The following is a 12849-nucleotide window of genomic DNA, read 5'->3' as shown; positions in this document are numbered from 1 at the left end:
AAGAAATGAAGACAGAAGGCAAACCCAACTTCTCTTCTCATAGGCCCATTTGTCAGTATTGATCTGTTGTATGATTTTCCCAGAGCCACCTGGAGTGTCTCTTTGAAGTCCCTCTGAGAGCCAAGGCCTTTTTTCGATCCCCCAGGCAGGGGTTGAACATCTTTTTTTAGTGCCCTACTGAAGAAACTTGGGTAAGTTTCTGAGATCTGCCAATAAGAGTAATTTCCCAAAATCATTGTTGCTCTGCTGCTTGTTTCTAGTAACTCTCCCACCCTCCAAATACACTTACATAACTTACCTTTTTAAAAAAGTGTTTGAAAACACAGTATTTGCTCTCCAGTATTCAATTATTGCTTCTGCAGAAAACTATCATTAGACTAGAAACTTCAGCATGGCTACATTAGTACTTCAGATATAAACTAGCCAAAACTAGTAATCATAATTTTGTCTTTTTCCTCATAATTCTGCCTGGAAGGAAATGTGAGGCACAATAAAAATATAGCTAGCAATGACAATTTTCTGAGAAATTAAATTGTTTTAATATGTCCTCCAGATGAACTCTCAAACAGCTCTTTCTCAGATGGCCAACAAACACGTGACCTAACTCAGGGTATTGTTCTCTTTCATCAAGTGTGCTTCAAATTATGTTCACTGTAACTCTACTCACAAAATTCTAGACGGTATTAAGCTGCTAAGAGAATTAAAATCCCATCGTATCAATGATATACAGAGCCATAAATCATGACTGCATAAAAAAATAAAGTGGTCCTAACAAAAAAAGGAAGAAAATGAGCACTAGTTATAAGAGAGACAATGAGTAAACTACTAGAAAGTTTAAATTCAGAAATGAAAATCAGTTTGAAATTGGAACTTTTCATTAACGTATTAGAAATCCAGAAAATTCTAAAGGCAGACTAATGGAAAGATGGAGATGGTGTAACAAACCAATTATTAGATGTTCACATCAGAAAGACAGCAAATAGAAAAAATAATGTTCTACTTGATCCTCAAATTACATACGGAAGATTATATTCAACTATAGGCAAAGATATGGGATAAGAAGAACTGACAAATGTACTAAAAGTTCACATTGTCAGATAAGTTGTTTCTATGATACCAAAGGACAAATTTAATTGAATCTCTGATTGAATTGATTGTGGTAGTGTAGACAACCAAAACTAACAAAATAAAATCAAAGCTAAAAATCAGTACTTAGTTAAGATTAAATGAACAGTTGTGGAGACCAGCTTCCAGACCATGATAACAAGACTTGAATAACTGAAGATCGTATGTTCAAGAACCAAGCAAACCATGCAAGGACAGGGCATTTTATGACGTAGAGTTAGACCCATCTTCGTAGGGCATCAAGAAGTGGACAGTCACTTCTGGGGCTCTGGTTTATCCAGTAATGAATAAAGTACAAAGGCGAGAAGGGCTCAACTAAGATACATGAAGGTGTGTGTTTCCATATTATCTAAACTGGTTAAGTTCATAATTATAGTTGACCTATCAAAGAACATTTATTCCATACTTTTTGTGAGATAGCCAGTTTGTGATCCTAGAGGGCAAGCATCTTATCAGAGAGTATATCTTATTAGGTTTGGCTTTTTTTTTTTTCAAAAAGCTTTTTTTTTTTTTTTTTTTTTTTTTTTTTTTAAAGACAAAAGCAAACCTACTAAATCATGGGTAATCTATTGAGGAAAGGGGTGGGCTGGCTACAGTATTAATTACACAACTGCAAGTCTCTGATTTGCATCCCCTCTAAGCGTGAGTTGACTGCAGCGTTCGCTCCTTCCACTGCTGTAACTGAGGTCCTATAGAGCTCGAAGCAAACTGCTCAGCCATGGGCTGCCAAACCCACCCTTCACACTGACACCCAGAGACTCTGCAACAGCCTGACAGATACGTCCAAGAACAGACATTCATATGAAGTCCCCAACAAGGCTTTGGAGTAATTTTTATTAGGTTGACCTAGCAAAGGATAGGAAAGAGTCCCTTGTGCAAGAAGTACTTAACACCCAGTTCCTACTGGGGGGGTCACGTTTTTAACTTGCTTAGTAAATTCAATCCATTTAGCTACCGACTGGTTTTTCCTTGATAGTTCAACATGCTGGCTACCAAAAAGGCACTATCTTCTCTTGATTTCTCTTTCCTGTGCAAAAATAGTTTCCTTATATTTGATATCAACTTTACCCAATAACTGTCCTCAAATGCCTGGTCCCCTTTGAAACAAAACAACGTTTGTAAATGTCTTCGTTTCACCACAGGCCGGTAGTACTTTTCCCTGTTGAAACTCTATCAAACTTAGCTCAGCCAGGAAGGCTCTTACCTGCCCCAGTAATCCAAGGACAGTGGTGTATGATGGTGATCTGAGTGCTGGCAGCCACATCAACACTTCTGCGCACATTGTGAATCACCCTGCTGCTTTAATTACCTATCTGTGAGTCTTTGGCTCAGTGTTTTTATTGGCAACAGGTATTTGGCTATTCTTCCTTCCTTTCTAACCAATGTCTCCAGTTCCCAAATCCAGCCAAAAAGGAGCAAACAGAACTTCCTTTCTTTGGCCACACTCTCTTATGTTTCTTTCCCTTCTTCTCAATTGCAAGTTATTTTTATACTGTACTCTATGAAAATAAGGATGAATATTGAACTAAGTCATCTAAAATCAAGGACTTTTAAGTAATTCCACATCTTTAAGTCAACTAATCTCAATTAGAAAACATGCCAAGGCAATAATTTTATTTTAAAAGATTTCATGACCTTATGAAATCAGAGCAGATTTTGCTTTACTGTCTTGACTCCGATTAGCCCACTGAGAGGCAAACTGCTGTTGGCTAGAAGCACACCATTAATAACCTAATGCATAATGGCTTGCTACCGCCAACATTCTGGATGAGATGCAGGACTCTACCCAAAAATGCCATTCCTCTTTGAACAGACTATGCCACTCCAGCTTTTACTCTGGGCTCTTGCAAGACCACTTCTGCTTAATAGAGTATAAACAGGAGCACAGGATTTAGGAGTTGTATTTGTAAATGTGCTTAGATCTCACTTAACTTTCCATCTTACCTCCCTAGCACTAAAGGGCTCCGTGAGAGGGGCTTTTTCACAGTGAATCCATCATCTGCCCATGATCATCTCATTTCCTGGACCACCAGACTGATAATCTGAGCTGTTATAATAAATGCCATAAAAGGTCAGGCTGCTAGTAGTTGTAAATCCCAAAGCAGGCCAATGGTTCTGCCAGCAACGTCAGATTGTCATGTATCCACAGCCATGGACTCATGTATTTATTCTGCAAGCATCGGGCATTTATAGCTCCCTGGGGATGCTCCAGATTGTGGTTAGGAATGAAAGCAGAGATCATCCTGGCTGCCAGGTGGATAAGGATCTATTCTAAGGTCCCATGGAACATGCCAACGACAGCTATGGTTTCCTTTCACTCAGTGGGACAAGGCCACTGGATAATTTCAATAGCTACTCAAAAGTTCCTTCTCAGTGATGAAACTTTTTTTTTTTCCCCTCTCTGAATTCACCATCCTACTGAAAAAGAAAAAGGATAAAAAGCAAGGCTTCATAGCCTGAGCTGCCAAGAAAGAATGGCTGTCATGGTTACTAGGGTACCCGCGTTTCATGGTTACAATCTCAGAGTATAAAGACACACTGAAGTAAGTTAACTGCAAGTAGCACGTTACTGGCGTGATATGATTGCGGGGAGCCTATGGCTTTTCTTGCTGGTCCTAGAATGATTCCATGGAAGAGGTCCCATTCAAATTCAGTCTTGAAGAATGGCTTTATTTTGTCATGAGGTGTATTCCTTGCAGAACCAAAGAAAAAAAGAAAGAAAGGCATAGAAGGAAGGAATCCTGGAACACATTTACAATAACAAGTAGACTAAGTCAATCATGGTTACAAACACGGGATTATTTCAGAGTGCCTGGCAAGTCTGACTGAGCAAGAAATTAAACTATTACAGTCTAAAAATAGCAATTGAGGAAAATTATTTGAGGAAACGAGGTAGGAAAACAGATGAAGAGTTCAAGGAGCAATGCTGTTGGTGTCACTGTCACTGTAAGACTTACGGATAAACCAAACTCACCTGAAGGGGCTCAAGGTGCTAGGCCCCGTTATTTCATGTTGACACTGCTGCTCATGCCTTTTAGGGTGGTACTACGCACTGCATCCAGATGATCTCTCTCGGACTTGACTTTACCAACTTTTGTGTATCATGGGATGAAATGCCCAGATGTTCACCATACTACTGACTTCATAAATAATAGCCTGTGGCCTTAAACCGCCAGCCATCTTCTCAAGATGCCATGCCGTGCTGGCTCACATTCTGAATTCAGTGGGTCTAGTGAGTCAGGAAGACCCAGAGGGAGAAAAGCGGCTGAACACACATGGTCAGCACAACCCTGCACTCCGTCTGCCTCACCTGAAGTGGCAAGGGCCCTTCTTCATGGCATCTGGCCCAGCAGTGACCATGCTGGCCCAGTGGATACTACAGAAGGAGCTGGGATTTGCCACAGGAAGAGCTGCTTTCTTGGGAGGAGAAAGGGAAGCAGGCTCCCTTTCCCTTCCTTTCCTTCTGGCTAGAGACCTTTCTTCTTTCCAGTTTCCTACCCCAGCCCAAAGGGAATGGCTAGAAGCAGTAAAGAAAGCTGGACCCGTAAGCAGAAAATATGCCAGGAAGGACATGTGTTCTGTTAGAAACAATCAAAAGGCAAAGGGCCTGAGACAGACTGGTAACCTGAGTGAACGCACTGAGCCACTGCTAAGATGCCTGTTCACTGGGTTCTTACTGCTTAGCACACCCAGGTCTTGGCATTTAGGTCGAATTGTGCAGGTATGTCCTTGACAGCACACAGGCCTAAGATAGAAGCAGCACTCCACCTAAATGACAGTTTTCCAACATATCCCTTTCGCTTGGAACTCTCTTGTCTCTCATCTAAATCTATCCAAATATGATCATATTTATTCGTCCAATGTTTATTAAACACTGGTGTTAAGACCAAGGAATAGAAAGCTTAGTAAGAGGACTGGAGAGATGGCTCAGTAGCTTAGGCTCTTGCCTAGAAAGCCCAATGACCTGAGTTCAATTCCCCAACACCTATGTAAAGCCAGATACACAGCTGGGACATGCATCTGGAGTTTGCTTGAAGTGGCTGGATGCCATGGCATGCCTATTCTCTCCATCTCTCTTGGCCTTTCCTCTCTCTACTTGTAAAAAAATAAATAAATTTTTTTTTTTTTTTCCCAAAAAGCTTAGTAAGGTGCAACTAGTTCTCTTCTAGGTTCTAAATTTATTGTCTATGTCAGTCTTCCTGGAGTACCATATTGAAGATTTTGACATTATACTGCAGATGGATAAGAACGAGTTCCAAGGCTGATGGCCGAGGCGTGCCATAGGTGCAGAACAAGTCAGAGCTGGCATGTATGTCCTATATTTGCCACCTCTGGCTCCGGCTTTAATTTCCGCCTCCTTCTAATAAGGTTTCCTAATGCTTTCATCTGCCCCGCTCTCAACATTACTTCTCTGTGCCGTGTACTAGCCCTGAGTTAGCTAGGTTCGCATTGTTTATGACATTTTTCTGTTGCATGTTAGTCTTCCTTCTACAACTAACATGTAAGTCCACTAAGAGTAAGGGCCAATTGCATGTACATGCAGAGAAGCACAAAAAAATAAATGTACAAAAAAGCACTTGTTGCTAGCATGGGATAGATGTGTCATCCTACTGCGAACTCCTCTTGTCAGTATTTTCAGGCGTGTTCTCGGGATCACAGAGTCAGATCACAGTGGAAATAAGTGAAAGCATTACAGTTCCAATGCTGGAAGCAAACCTCCTCCCGGATTCAGGAGGGGATTTTAATGGCTGCAGGATAAGTTTCTGTGAGCTTTGAGTACCACAGTGGGATCAAACACAGAGAGCAGGCATCTCACCACTCTGCTCAGAACGTGGCTCTGAACACTGAGAAAGTGAGAAATCAAAATTACTCTCTTTTGACAAGATCCACATTTTATGGCTAAACCACAAAGGTTTTCTTTTTTTTTTATCCTTTTTAAACAAATAATGGAAAGTAATTTTCTATGTAAATGAAAACCACCTTCATTTCATGTTCCTGGCTCTTTCATAGGAGAGGTTAATGATACAAATTACTTCTACTTCACAAAAAAACTAAGTATGATTACTCATTAAAGTTAAATTTTAAAATGTCCAACTTAACAGATATTAGCATACATACACCAAATATTTTATGAGTTTCTACCACACATACAATATTTTCCAAGCACTGTATGTGAACTTTATAAACCCTCTGGAGGATTACAATTTAGATGGGCAATGAAAGAAATGCTTATGATCCAACTAACAAATCATGTCACCAAGTTAATATCATGTCATTGCTGTGAAAACCTGAGGTGATCTTTAGAACTTAGTGGAGAACCATGTTGATGCTGAAGTCCAAAACTATTAGGACAGGTGATATTTACAATGCACTACCAGATAATGTGATTTTTTTTTTTCTTCAATCGCTGAGGTTGAATATTCTTGAAATTACCTAGGTGAAAAATACATCTCTAAATACCTACTTCAGGTAAATTTAGACCCAACAAATGATATATTTAGCAAACATAGTTTCTAAATGTATGTGGTGAGATTCATGATGAACCTGTCTTCCAGATCAAGACAGAGAGTAATTAAAATTGGAATCATGCACTAAGTCATGAGCAATCCCAATGACACAGACCAAGTACATTTGATTCATTTTCCCTGGGACTGGATTTGCTGGCAAGAGTTCCTTATCCTTAGCCTTTTTTGTAGTGCACAGAAATTACACAGATAAGTCAAGAAAATCCTCCACTCTTCCATCACTCTGGCAACATTCTAAATTACACCAAGGTGAATTGGATTAAACCAAGAGTTTTCTTAAAGCATAATTATTCAGTGATTCTTTCAATCTGCCATTTCATTCAGACTGTGAGAATATGGCCTACAAACCCTTTCCAGCCAGGTATAACACCTAGTCAAAGTGAAAGTGTGGAGGACTAAGAAAGTGGCAGAATTTCCTATCTGGGATCCCCAGACAGTCCAGGGTATCTGAATGCACTTCGGGATTTTTAAGTAACCAGGTGACTGAAATATATAAAACACATATTGGGGGAATTACTCATTTACTTTAGAAAAAAATTCATCTTTTTAAAGTGTGGCCCAAGACCTTGGAATTATTTATTTTAGGATTTAGAATAAAGTGAATTTCTTCAGCATATTTATGATGATCTGATTTATATCTAACTTTTCAAGTACTACCTAATGTTAAAATGGAATGGCACTTTGAGTTGCTAATTATTCCAATATTTCTATTTAAATACATTTTTTCCTACCTGAATTATCTTTATAACCTCAGAGGATATGTGACTGGGGTTAAATACTAATAAAAATAACTCTACTTTCCTAATTCCTCAAACAATTCCCAGTCCTCCCTTTCATGGGCACAGAAGGGCTTGGTGAAAGAGAACATACTGCCACATAAAACTACTCTCCCACGTACTCTTCATGGCCCTACCATCAAGAGCCACTAGAGCAGCCTGTCATTTCACATTCCTAACCCAAAGGCATAGGCTACCATAGGACCTCAGCTTTCCCCAGTCTTTGCCTTTGTCTCTAAAAAGGAGAGCTTACTGTAATAGAGCTTATTCAAAGAGTCTTCTATATGCCCATGAATACCACTGTACAGAAAGCAGAGCTCTATGAAAGGTATAGTGTGGCAACTCATCCTTTGCAAATGCTCAGCAACAGCCATACAGAGAACTAAAATTGTTCCAGCTTCCTGGTCTCTGTCAAAGCATGAGGGCCTGGAGAGACTGCTTAGTGGTTAAGGCACTAAGGAATCAGGTTCAATTCCCCAGGACCTACATAAAGCCAGATATACAAGGTGGCACATGTGTCTGGAGTTTCTTTGCAGTGGCTGAAGGCCCTGGAATGCCCAGTCTCTTTCTCTCTGTCTGCCTGTACCATCCTCTCTCTTTCACTCACTCTCTCTCTCTCTCTCCAATGAATAAATAGATACAATATTTTAAAAACCCATAATGAGTCCATCCTTATACCACTATAAGTCCATAACAAATACACAGTGGGAGGCAAGTGTTTTATGTGGATGGTAATTCTGTTGAAAACCAAGACTTGAACTTTGACATCTGATGAAAAACTTAGTTTCTCAAACTAGTCTCAATTAGATCATCCTTAAATATTTCCTTTTCATTGATACAGTTGAGTCATGTACATTTGAAGTACAATACCTATATCAGTAACTAAGGTATCATAAAAACATATTCTTAGAAATTAAAGTTTAGCAAAATGCTAAATGAAATGTAGAAACATTGAAGTCTGCAAACTCACAACAACAACAAAACTATGCAGACTCTACAAAGTGCAAAAATAAAAGAGGAGGGTTTGTTTACTAGAAAACAGAAAAGGAATGGAGTGTGAGTTATTGAAAAGAATATTATGGTCAACTAGGATACAGAAAGCTACACTCCAAGTTAACACTGTTAACAGAACTCTTTGGGCTGTGCAATCCTTGGTGCAACCATCACACCAACATCCCCATGAACAGTGCCCCTGTAACTGCACTCAAAGAGCCCATTTACATATTACAATGTGTAAGGTGTGCCTCAGAGAGCTAAGGATGACTGTATTTATGATTTATTCATTTATTTTAATAATGCAAAAAGCACTCTACGATTGCTGTTTGTCTCCAAATTATTGTTGTGAAACACTATCAATTTAGAGTATTTACCAAGTCTAGATACTGAATCACAACATGCAGAATTATGGAGTCTACAAGTTAATTTCTGACACTAAATTGATTATTAATTTAAATTAAAATTATAGATGCAACAGAAATACAAGTTTAAGAGAAAAGCAATGCCAATATATATATAAATCTTGAGGTAGCCAGGAACTAAATACCCTACTTCTCTCACAGTAATTTCAACTGTATGTGAGCCAAATATAAATACAAAGCTCTATGAAGTAATTCCAATTTTTTGTTTTGTTTGGTTTTTTTGAGGTAGGGTCTCACTCTGGCTCAGGCTGACCTGGAACTCACTATGTAGTCTCAGGGTGGCCTCGAACTCACAGTGATCCTCCTACCTCTGCCTCCTGACTGCTGGGATTAAAGATGTGTGCCACCACGCCCAACAATAATTCCAATTTGAATCAAGAAAAGAAATTAAAATTACTTTGCAAAAAAGAAGGGAGAGGTGTAAGACCACTCATACCAGTTTGTAAAAGATAAAATTAAACCTTTTTTTTTTTTGTATCTTTTGTGCAAAAACTTTTGGGGGTTCAGAGTTACACAATATCAGAATTGCTAGAAAGTTACTTAGAATCACCCACAGACAATAACTATCAGTGGTTTTATTTCAGGCAATGAGCTTGTGCCAAAGGGACTGACATCTTGATGAAAGGATCACCAAAAAAGTGAGATTCTTTCATGATTAAAAATCCTTCCAAGGGAAACAAATTGTGATTGCCCATGCCACCAGCATACATAAATGGACAACTGTAAGAAATAAGCATGTAATACATATTAATTCATATTTGTTTTCTGTCTTGTAATGGTACCAGCTTTCATTCTCAGTTTCACACTCATGCTTGCCTTCTAAACATTTCATTGTACTCACTACTACAAACACAGCATTTCCTCTTCGATCTTGACCTATAGAACTGGTTTTGGCAGGTTGCAGCGGTCCTATTTATGTTTAACCAAAATTGTCACATGACATATTGAAACATACAGCCTGCATGGTCTACCTATGGTGAGGCAAAATGGGTAAGAATATAGAATTAGGAAGCAAGGAGCTGTATCCAGTCCTGGAAAAAGAATTAAGTAAACAAAATCACCATTTTATCAGCACCTCATGAAAATGGCTAATTGGAAATTTAATATGAAGTTAACCATTTGCACAAAACCCATTGATTAGTTTAACTTTATGTTCATTTCTGTTTTTCTTTCTGTGCCGGGTCTTTAACCAATATCAAACTGGTCCCAACAAGACCTCTTTCCTTGGTGTTGTGACACTGTTGAGATGAAAGGCGAGGCTCACATGAGAAGTCGAAAAGCTTACTTGGTAATTACAGTCAATCTGAACTCTTCTAATTGCCTCTGATTCATATTTCTCCCTGAAAGCTTATTCATGGTTGTTCTCAAAACATGAAGTATACTCACTTTGGATTCACTAAATTCAGCCTCATTTAAAAGGAAAAAGTCAAATAAATCACACATGTAAAGTGGCAAATAGGTGTCTCAAGGCACACAAGCCTCTGCAGAAGGACATGGCTGGGATTGATAGTTTTATAACATTTCTATTTTTTTTCACTGCAACTTTATTCTTAAATAAATCTTTTCACAGAAATTCATTTCATGGATTCAAGTGCTTTCCGTGTGTATTTTCTACGTTACTTTATCAAAACTCAAACTGCTTTCCCTGTGGAACATAATCTCTGTCAGAAATAGCCACACTTTTATTCTGGGGTTAACATGCTTGACTTCCAAAACTGAGATGTCACTTTTACACAAAGTTACAAATCAGCAAAAAATAAAATTAAAATTAAAAATGCCAGTATATGCAACTAAGAAGAGATGCTGTATTAATCTAGATATTCGTAATCCCATACATATTGCTCTTGATGGTAGTTTACAGTGTAGCTGATTAGCTGCACACACAGCCACACTTTTTGGATAAGTTCTGCCTGTCATGAAAGGCCCATTGCTTTGTTTGAGACTGCCATGGCCCCGTCCCCTTCGTGCATATCACAACATGTCACTCTTCAAGAGAACAGAAGAGTTTCTGTTGTTTGACTTAAATCAATCTACGCTCTGAAAGAATTTTAGTTTTCTATTTGAAATGACTGCAAGTCAAAAGACTAATTCATCACATCCAATTCGCATAAATTGCTGTACTGCAAAGCCCCCACATGCCGGAGAGAACCTTCTAAAGGTCAGATGGGGTAGGAACAATGAAGGGTTGAGATAGATGAAGGTGGGTGGTTGATATTTATATGTAATAAAAACTGATCAGAAGCTTCTGAGAATTTCCAACGATGACCATTCCTTACCATTTTGAGAATCTTAATAGTCTTGGGCTTCTATTCTCCCTCTCCTCAATCCAGGGAGACCACCTGTAAAATATATTTAAATATAGTAGACACATTTCCTCACCACAGGTCAGCAAATAGGAAAAAAAAAAAAAAAAAAAAAAAAAAAAACGCTTCTTCAGAGATCACAGACAAACAGCCAACAGCCGCTGCCTTCTGTGGTCAAGGTAAGTTACATGCAAATGAGTCTAACCACTGGGGTTTCTGCAGGAGCTTTCCAAGAGGTCTGTCTATAGGTTTACAGGACACAAAGGAATCCCCAGCACCTGGTACCGCACAGTCCTGGGGCTATTCTTGGTGTCTGGTTCATCTTTAAATTGCAAGAGTTCAAAAGGTTTAGCGGCTTAAAAGTGGAACCAAGTGATAAAAATAGATTGTTTTCTGGCTGTTCTTTGTTCCCAGACATACTACTGGCAGTATATTTGCAATCAGACAGCAGAATAGGAATCAGCCTTCCACCGTAGTGTAATGCCTCAGAGTGGATATTTTTGGAAATGGCACTGCATTACATAACCTTCGTGTTAAAAAAAAAAAATACACGGGGGGGGGGGGAGAAAGTCAGAATACACACCATTAGGCTCTTCTCCCTAAACCACATAAACATTAATGCACACGCTGCATGCAGTGATTTACCCTCTACCTCTCTTCCACCAGAACAACACAGATCCTCTGTAAATGTGAGTTGTGACAAAATCAAGATGAATGAAAACGCTAAAAGTTCTCCAAAAGGGCATCCGAGTCTGTTAGTTTCCCTAGAATGATATCACAGACATAAAGGCGCTTTACCAAGAGGAGAAAGGATATATATATTCGTTCATTTCTTTAAGCTTTCCACACCCCAAATTCAACTGCTTTATAAGAAAATGCATGGAAAAAGTGTTGCAAGATCTAAACAGGAAAAGATCCTAGGCTTCAGGAGCGTTGAAAGAGCAATCAAGTGTAAGGATTGAGGGGGAAGGGGGGCGTGAATGCACCAAAGTGCATTTAATGCAAAGAAACAAACCAGTTCATAACAATGAACAAGTCAAACAAAATTAAGCACACCAGCAAGCAAAAACCCCACCCCTTCTCCAAAGAATTCATTTCTCTGAACTTATGCATTAAGAAAGAAAGAAAAGAAAGAAAAACGCTCAAGTTAAATCCCAGCCTGAATGCAGCAGGACCACGAAAATGACAGAAATTTCTCCAAGATATAAGATTCGGCTTAATTTTTTTTCTTTCTTTCCTTTTTTTTTTCTTTTCTTTCTTTTTTTTTTTTTTTTTTTTTTTTAGTGGGAAGCAGCATGAACTCTGCAGAGTTCAGGGGTCCAGCTATGAGCTATGGCAAGGAATCCACACAAAAGAGAAAGCAATGCTCCCAAGCCTGGGACGAGGAGGATGGCAGATACTTACAGACAAAAGCCCCGCTCCCTGCTCACTCCTCTCTACACCTGAAACACAAATGTGGATGAAAAAGGGCATCGCGCGAGGGAGACAGCTGGGAGGGGAGGGGAGGAGGGGAGGGGAGAAGGGGAGGGGAGGGAGAGCGCAGAGGGGCTGGAGGAGGAGGAGGGCTGGGGGGGGGGGAGGAGGAGGAGGGAAACAAAACCCCAACCGGGCTCCACTTCCAAGAAGTGCAGCCTTGGAAAAGCAAGAGGGACGCTTTCCCTGCCTTGCGCGCGCTCTCTCTCCAAGAGCGTGTGTTGGTGGT

General features: G+C 39.4%; 1 protein-coding gene across 2 annotated transcripts in view; it reads right to left on the bottom strand.

Annotated features, from left to right (window-relative positions):
• The window catches only part of LOC101617671 (neuronal regeneration related protein), a 30190-nt gene extending 17595 nt beyond the window's left edge, over positions 1-12595 (bottom strand). Inside the window, exons 1-2 of one of the 2 annotated variants that reach the window (XM_004652476.3) lie at positions 12552-12595; positions 11121-11183 (exon numbers count right to left, since the gene is read on the bottom strand). In XM_004652476.3, coding sequence (XP_004652533.1) covers positions 11121-11123 — 3 coding nt within the window. In that variant the 5' untranslated portion in view covers positions 11124-11183; positions 12552-12595. Of the gene's footprint in view, positions 1-11120; positions 11184-11792; positions 11912-12551 lie in introns of those variants that run through there. The other variant, XM_045132286.1, reaches the window with a different exon arrangement.
• Positions 12596-12849: the final 254 nt, after the last annotated feature.

This window comes from Jaculus jaculus, chromosome 13 (genome assembly GCF_020740685.1).
Source record: "Jaculus jaculus isolate mJacJac1 chromosome 13, mJacJac1.mat.Y.cur, whole genome shotgun sequence".
NCBI lineage: Eukaryota > Metazoa > Chordata > Mammalia > Rodentia > Dipodidae > Jaculus > Jaculus jaculus.
The sequence above is the reverse complement of the archived record's forward strand: the minus strand, read 5'-3'. Positions and strand labels throughout refer to the sequence as shown.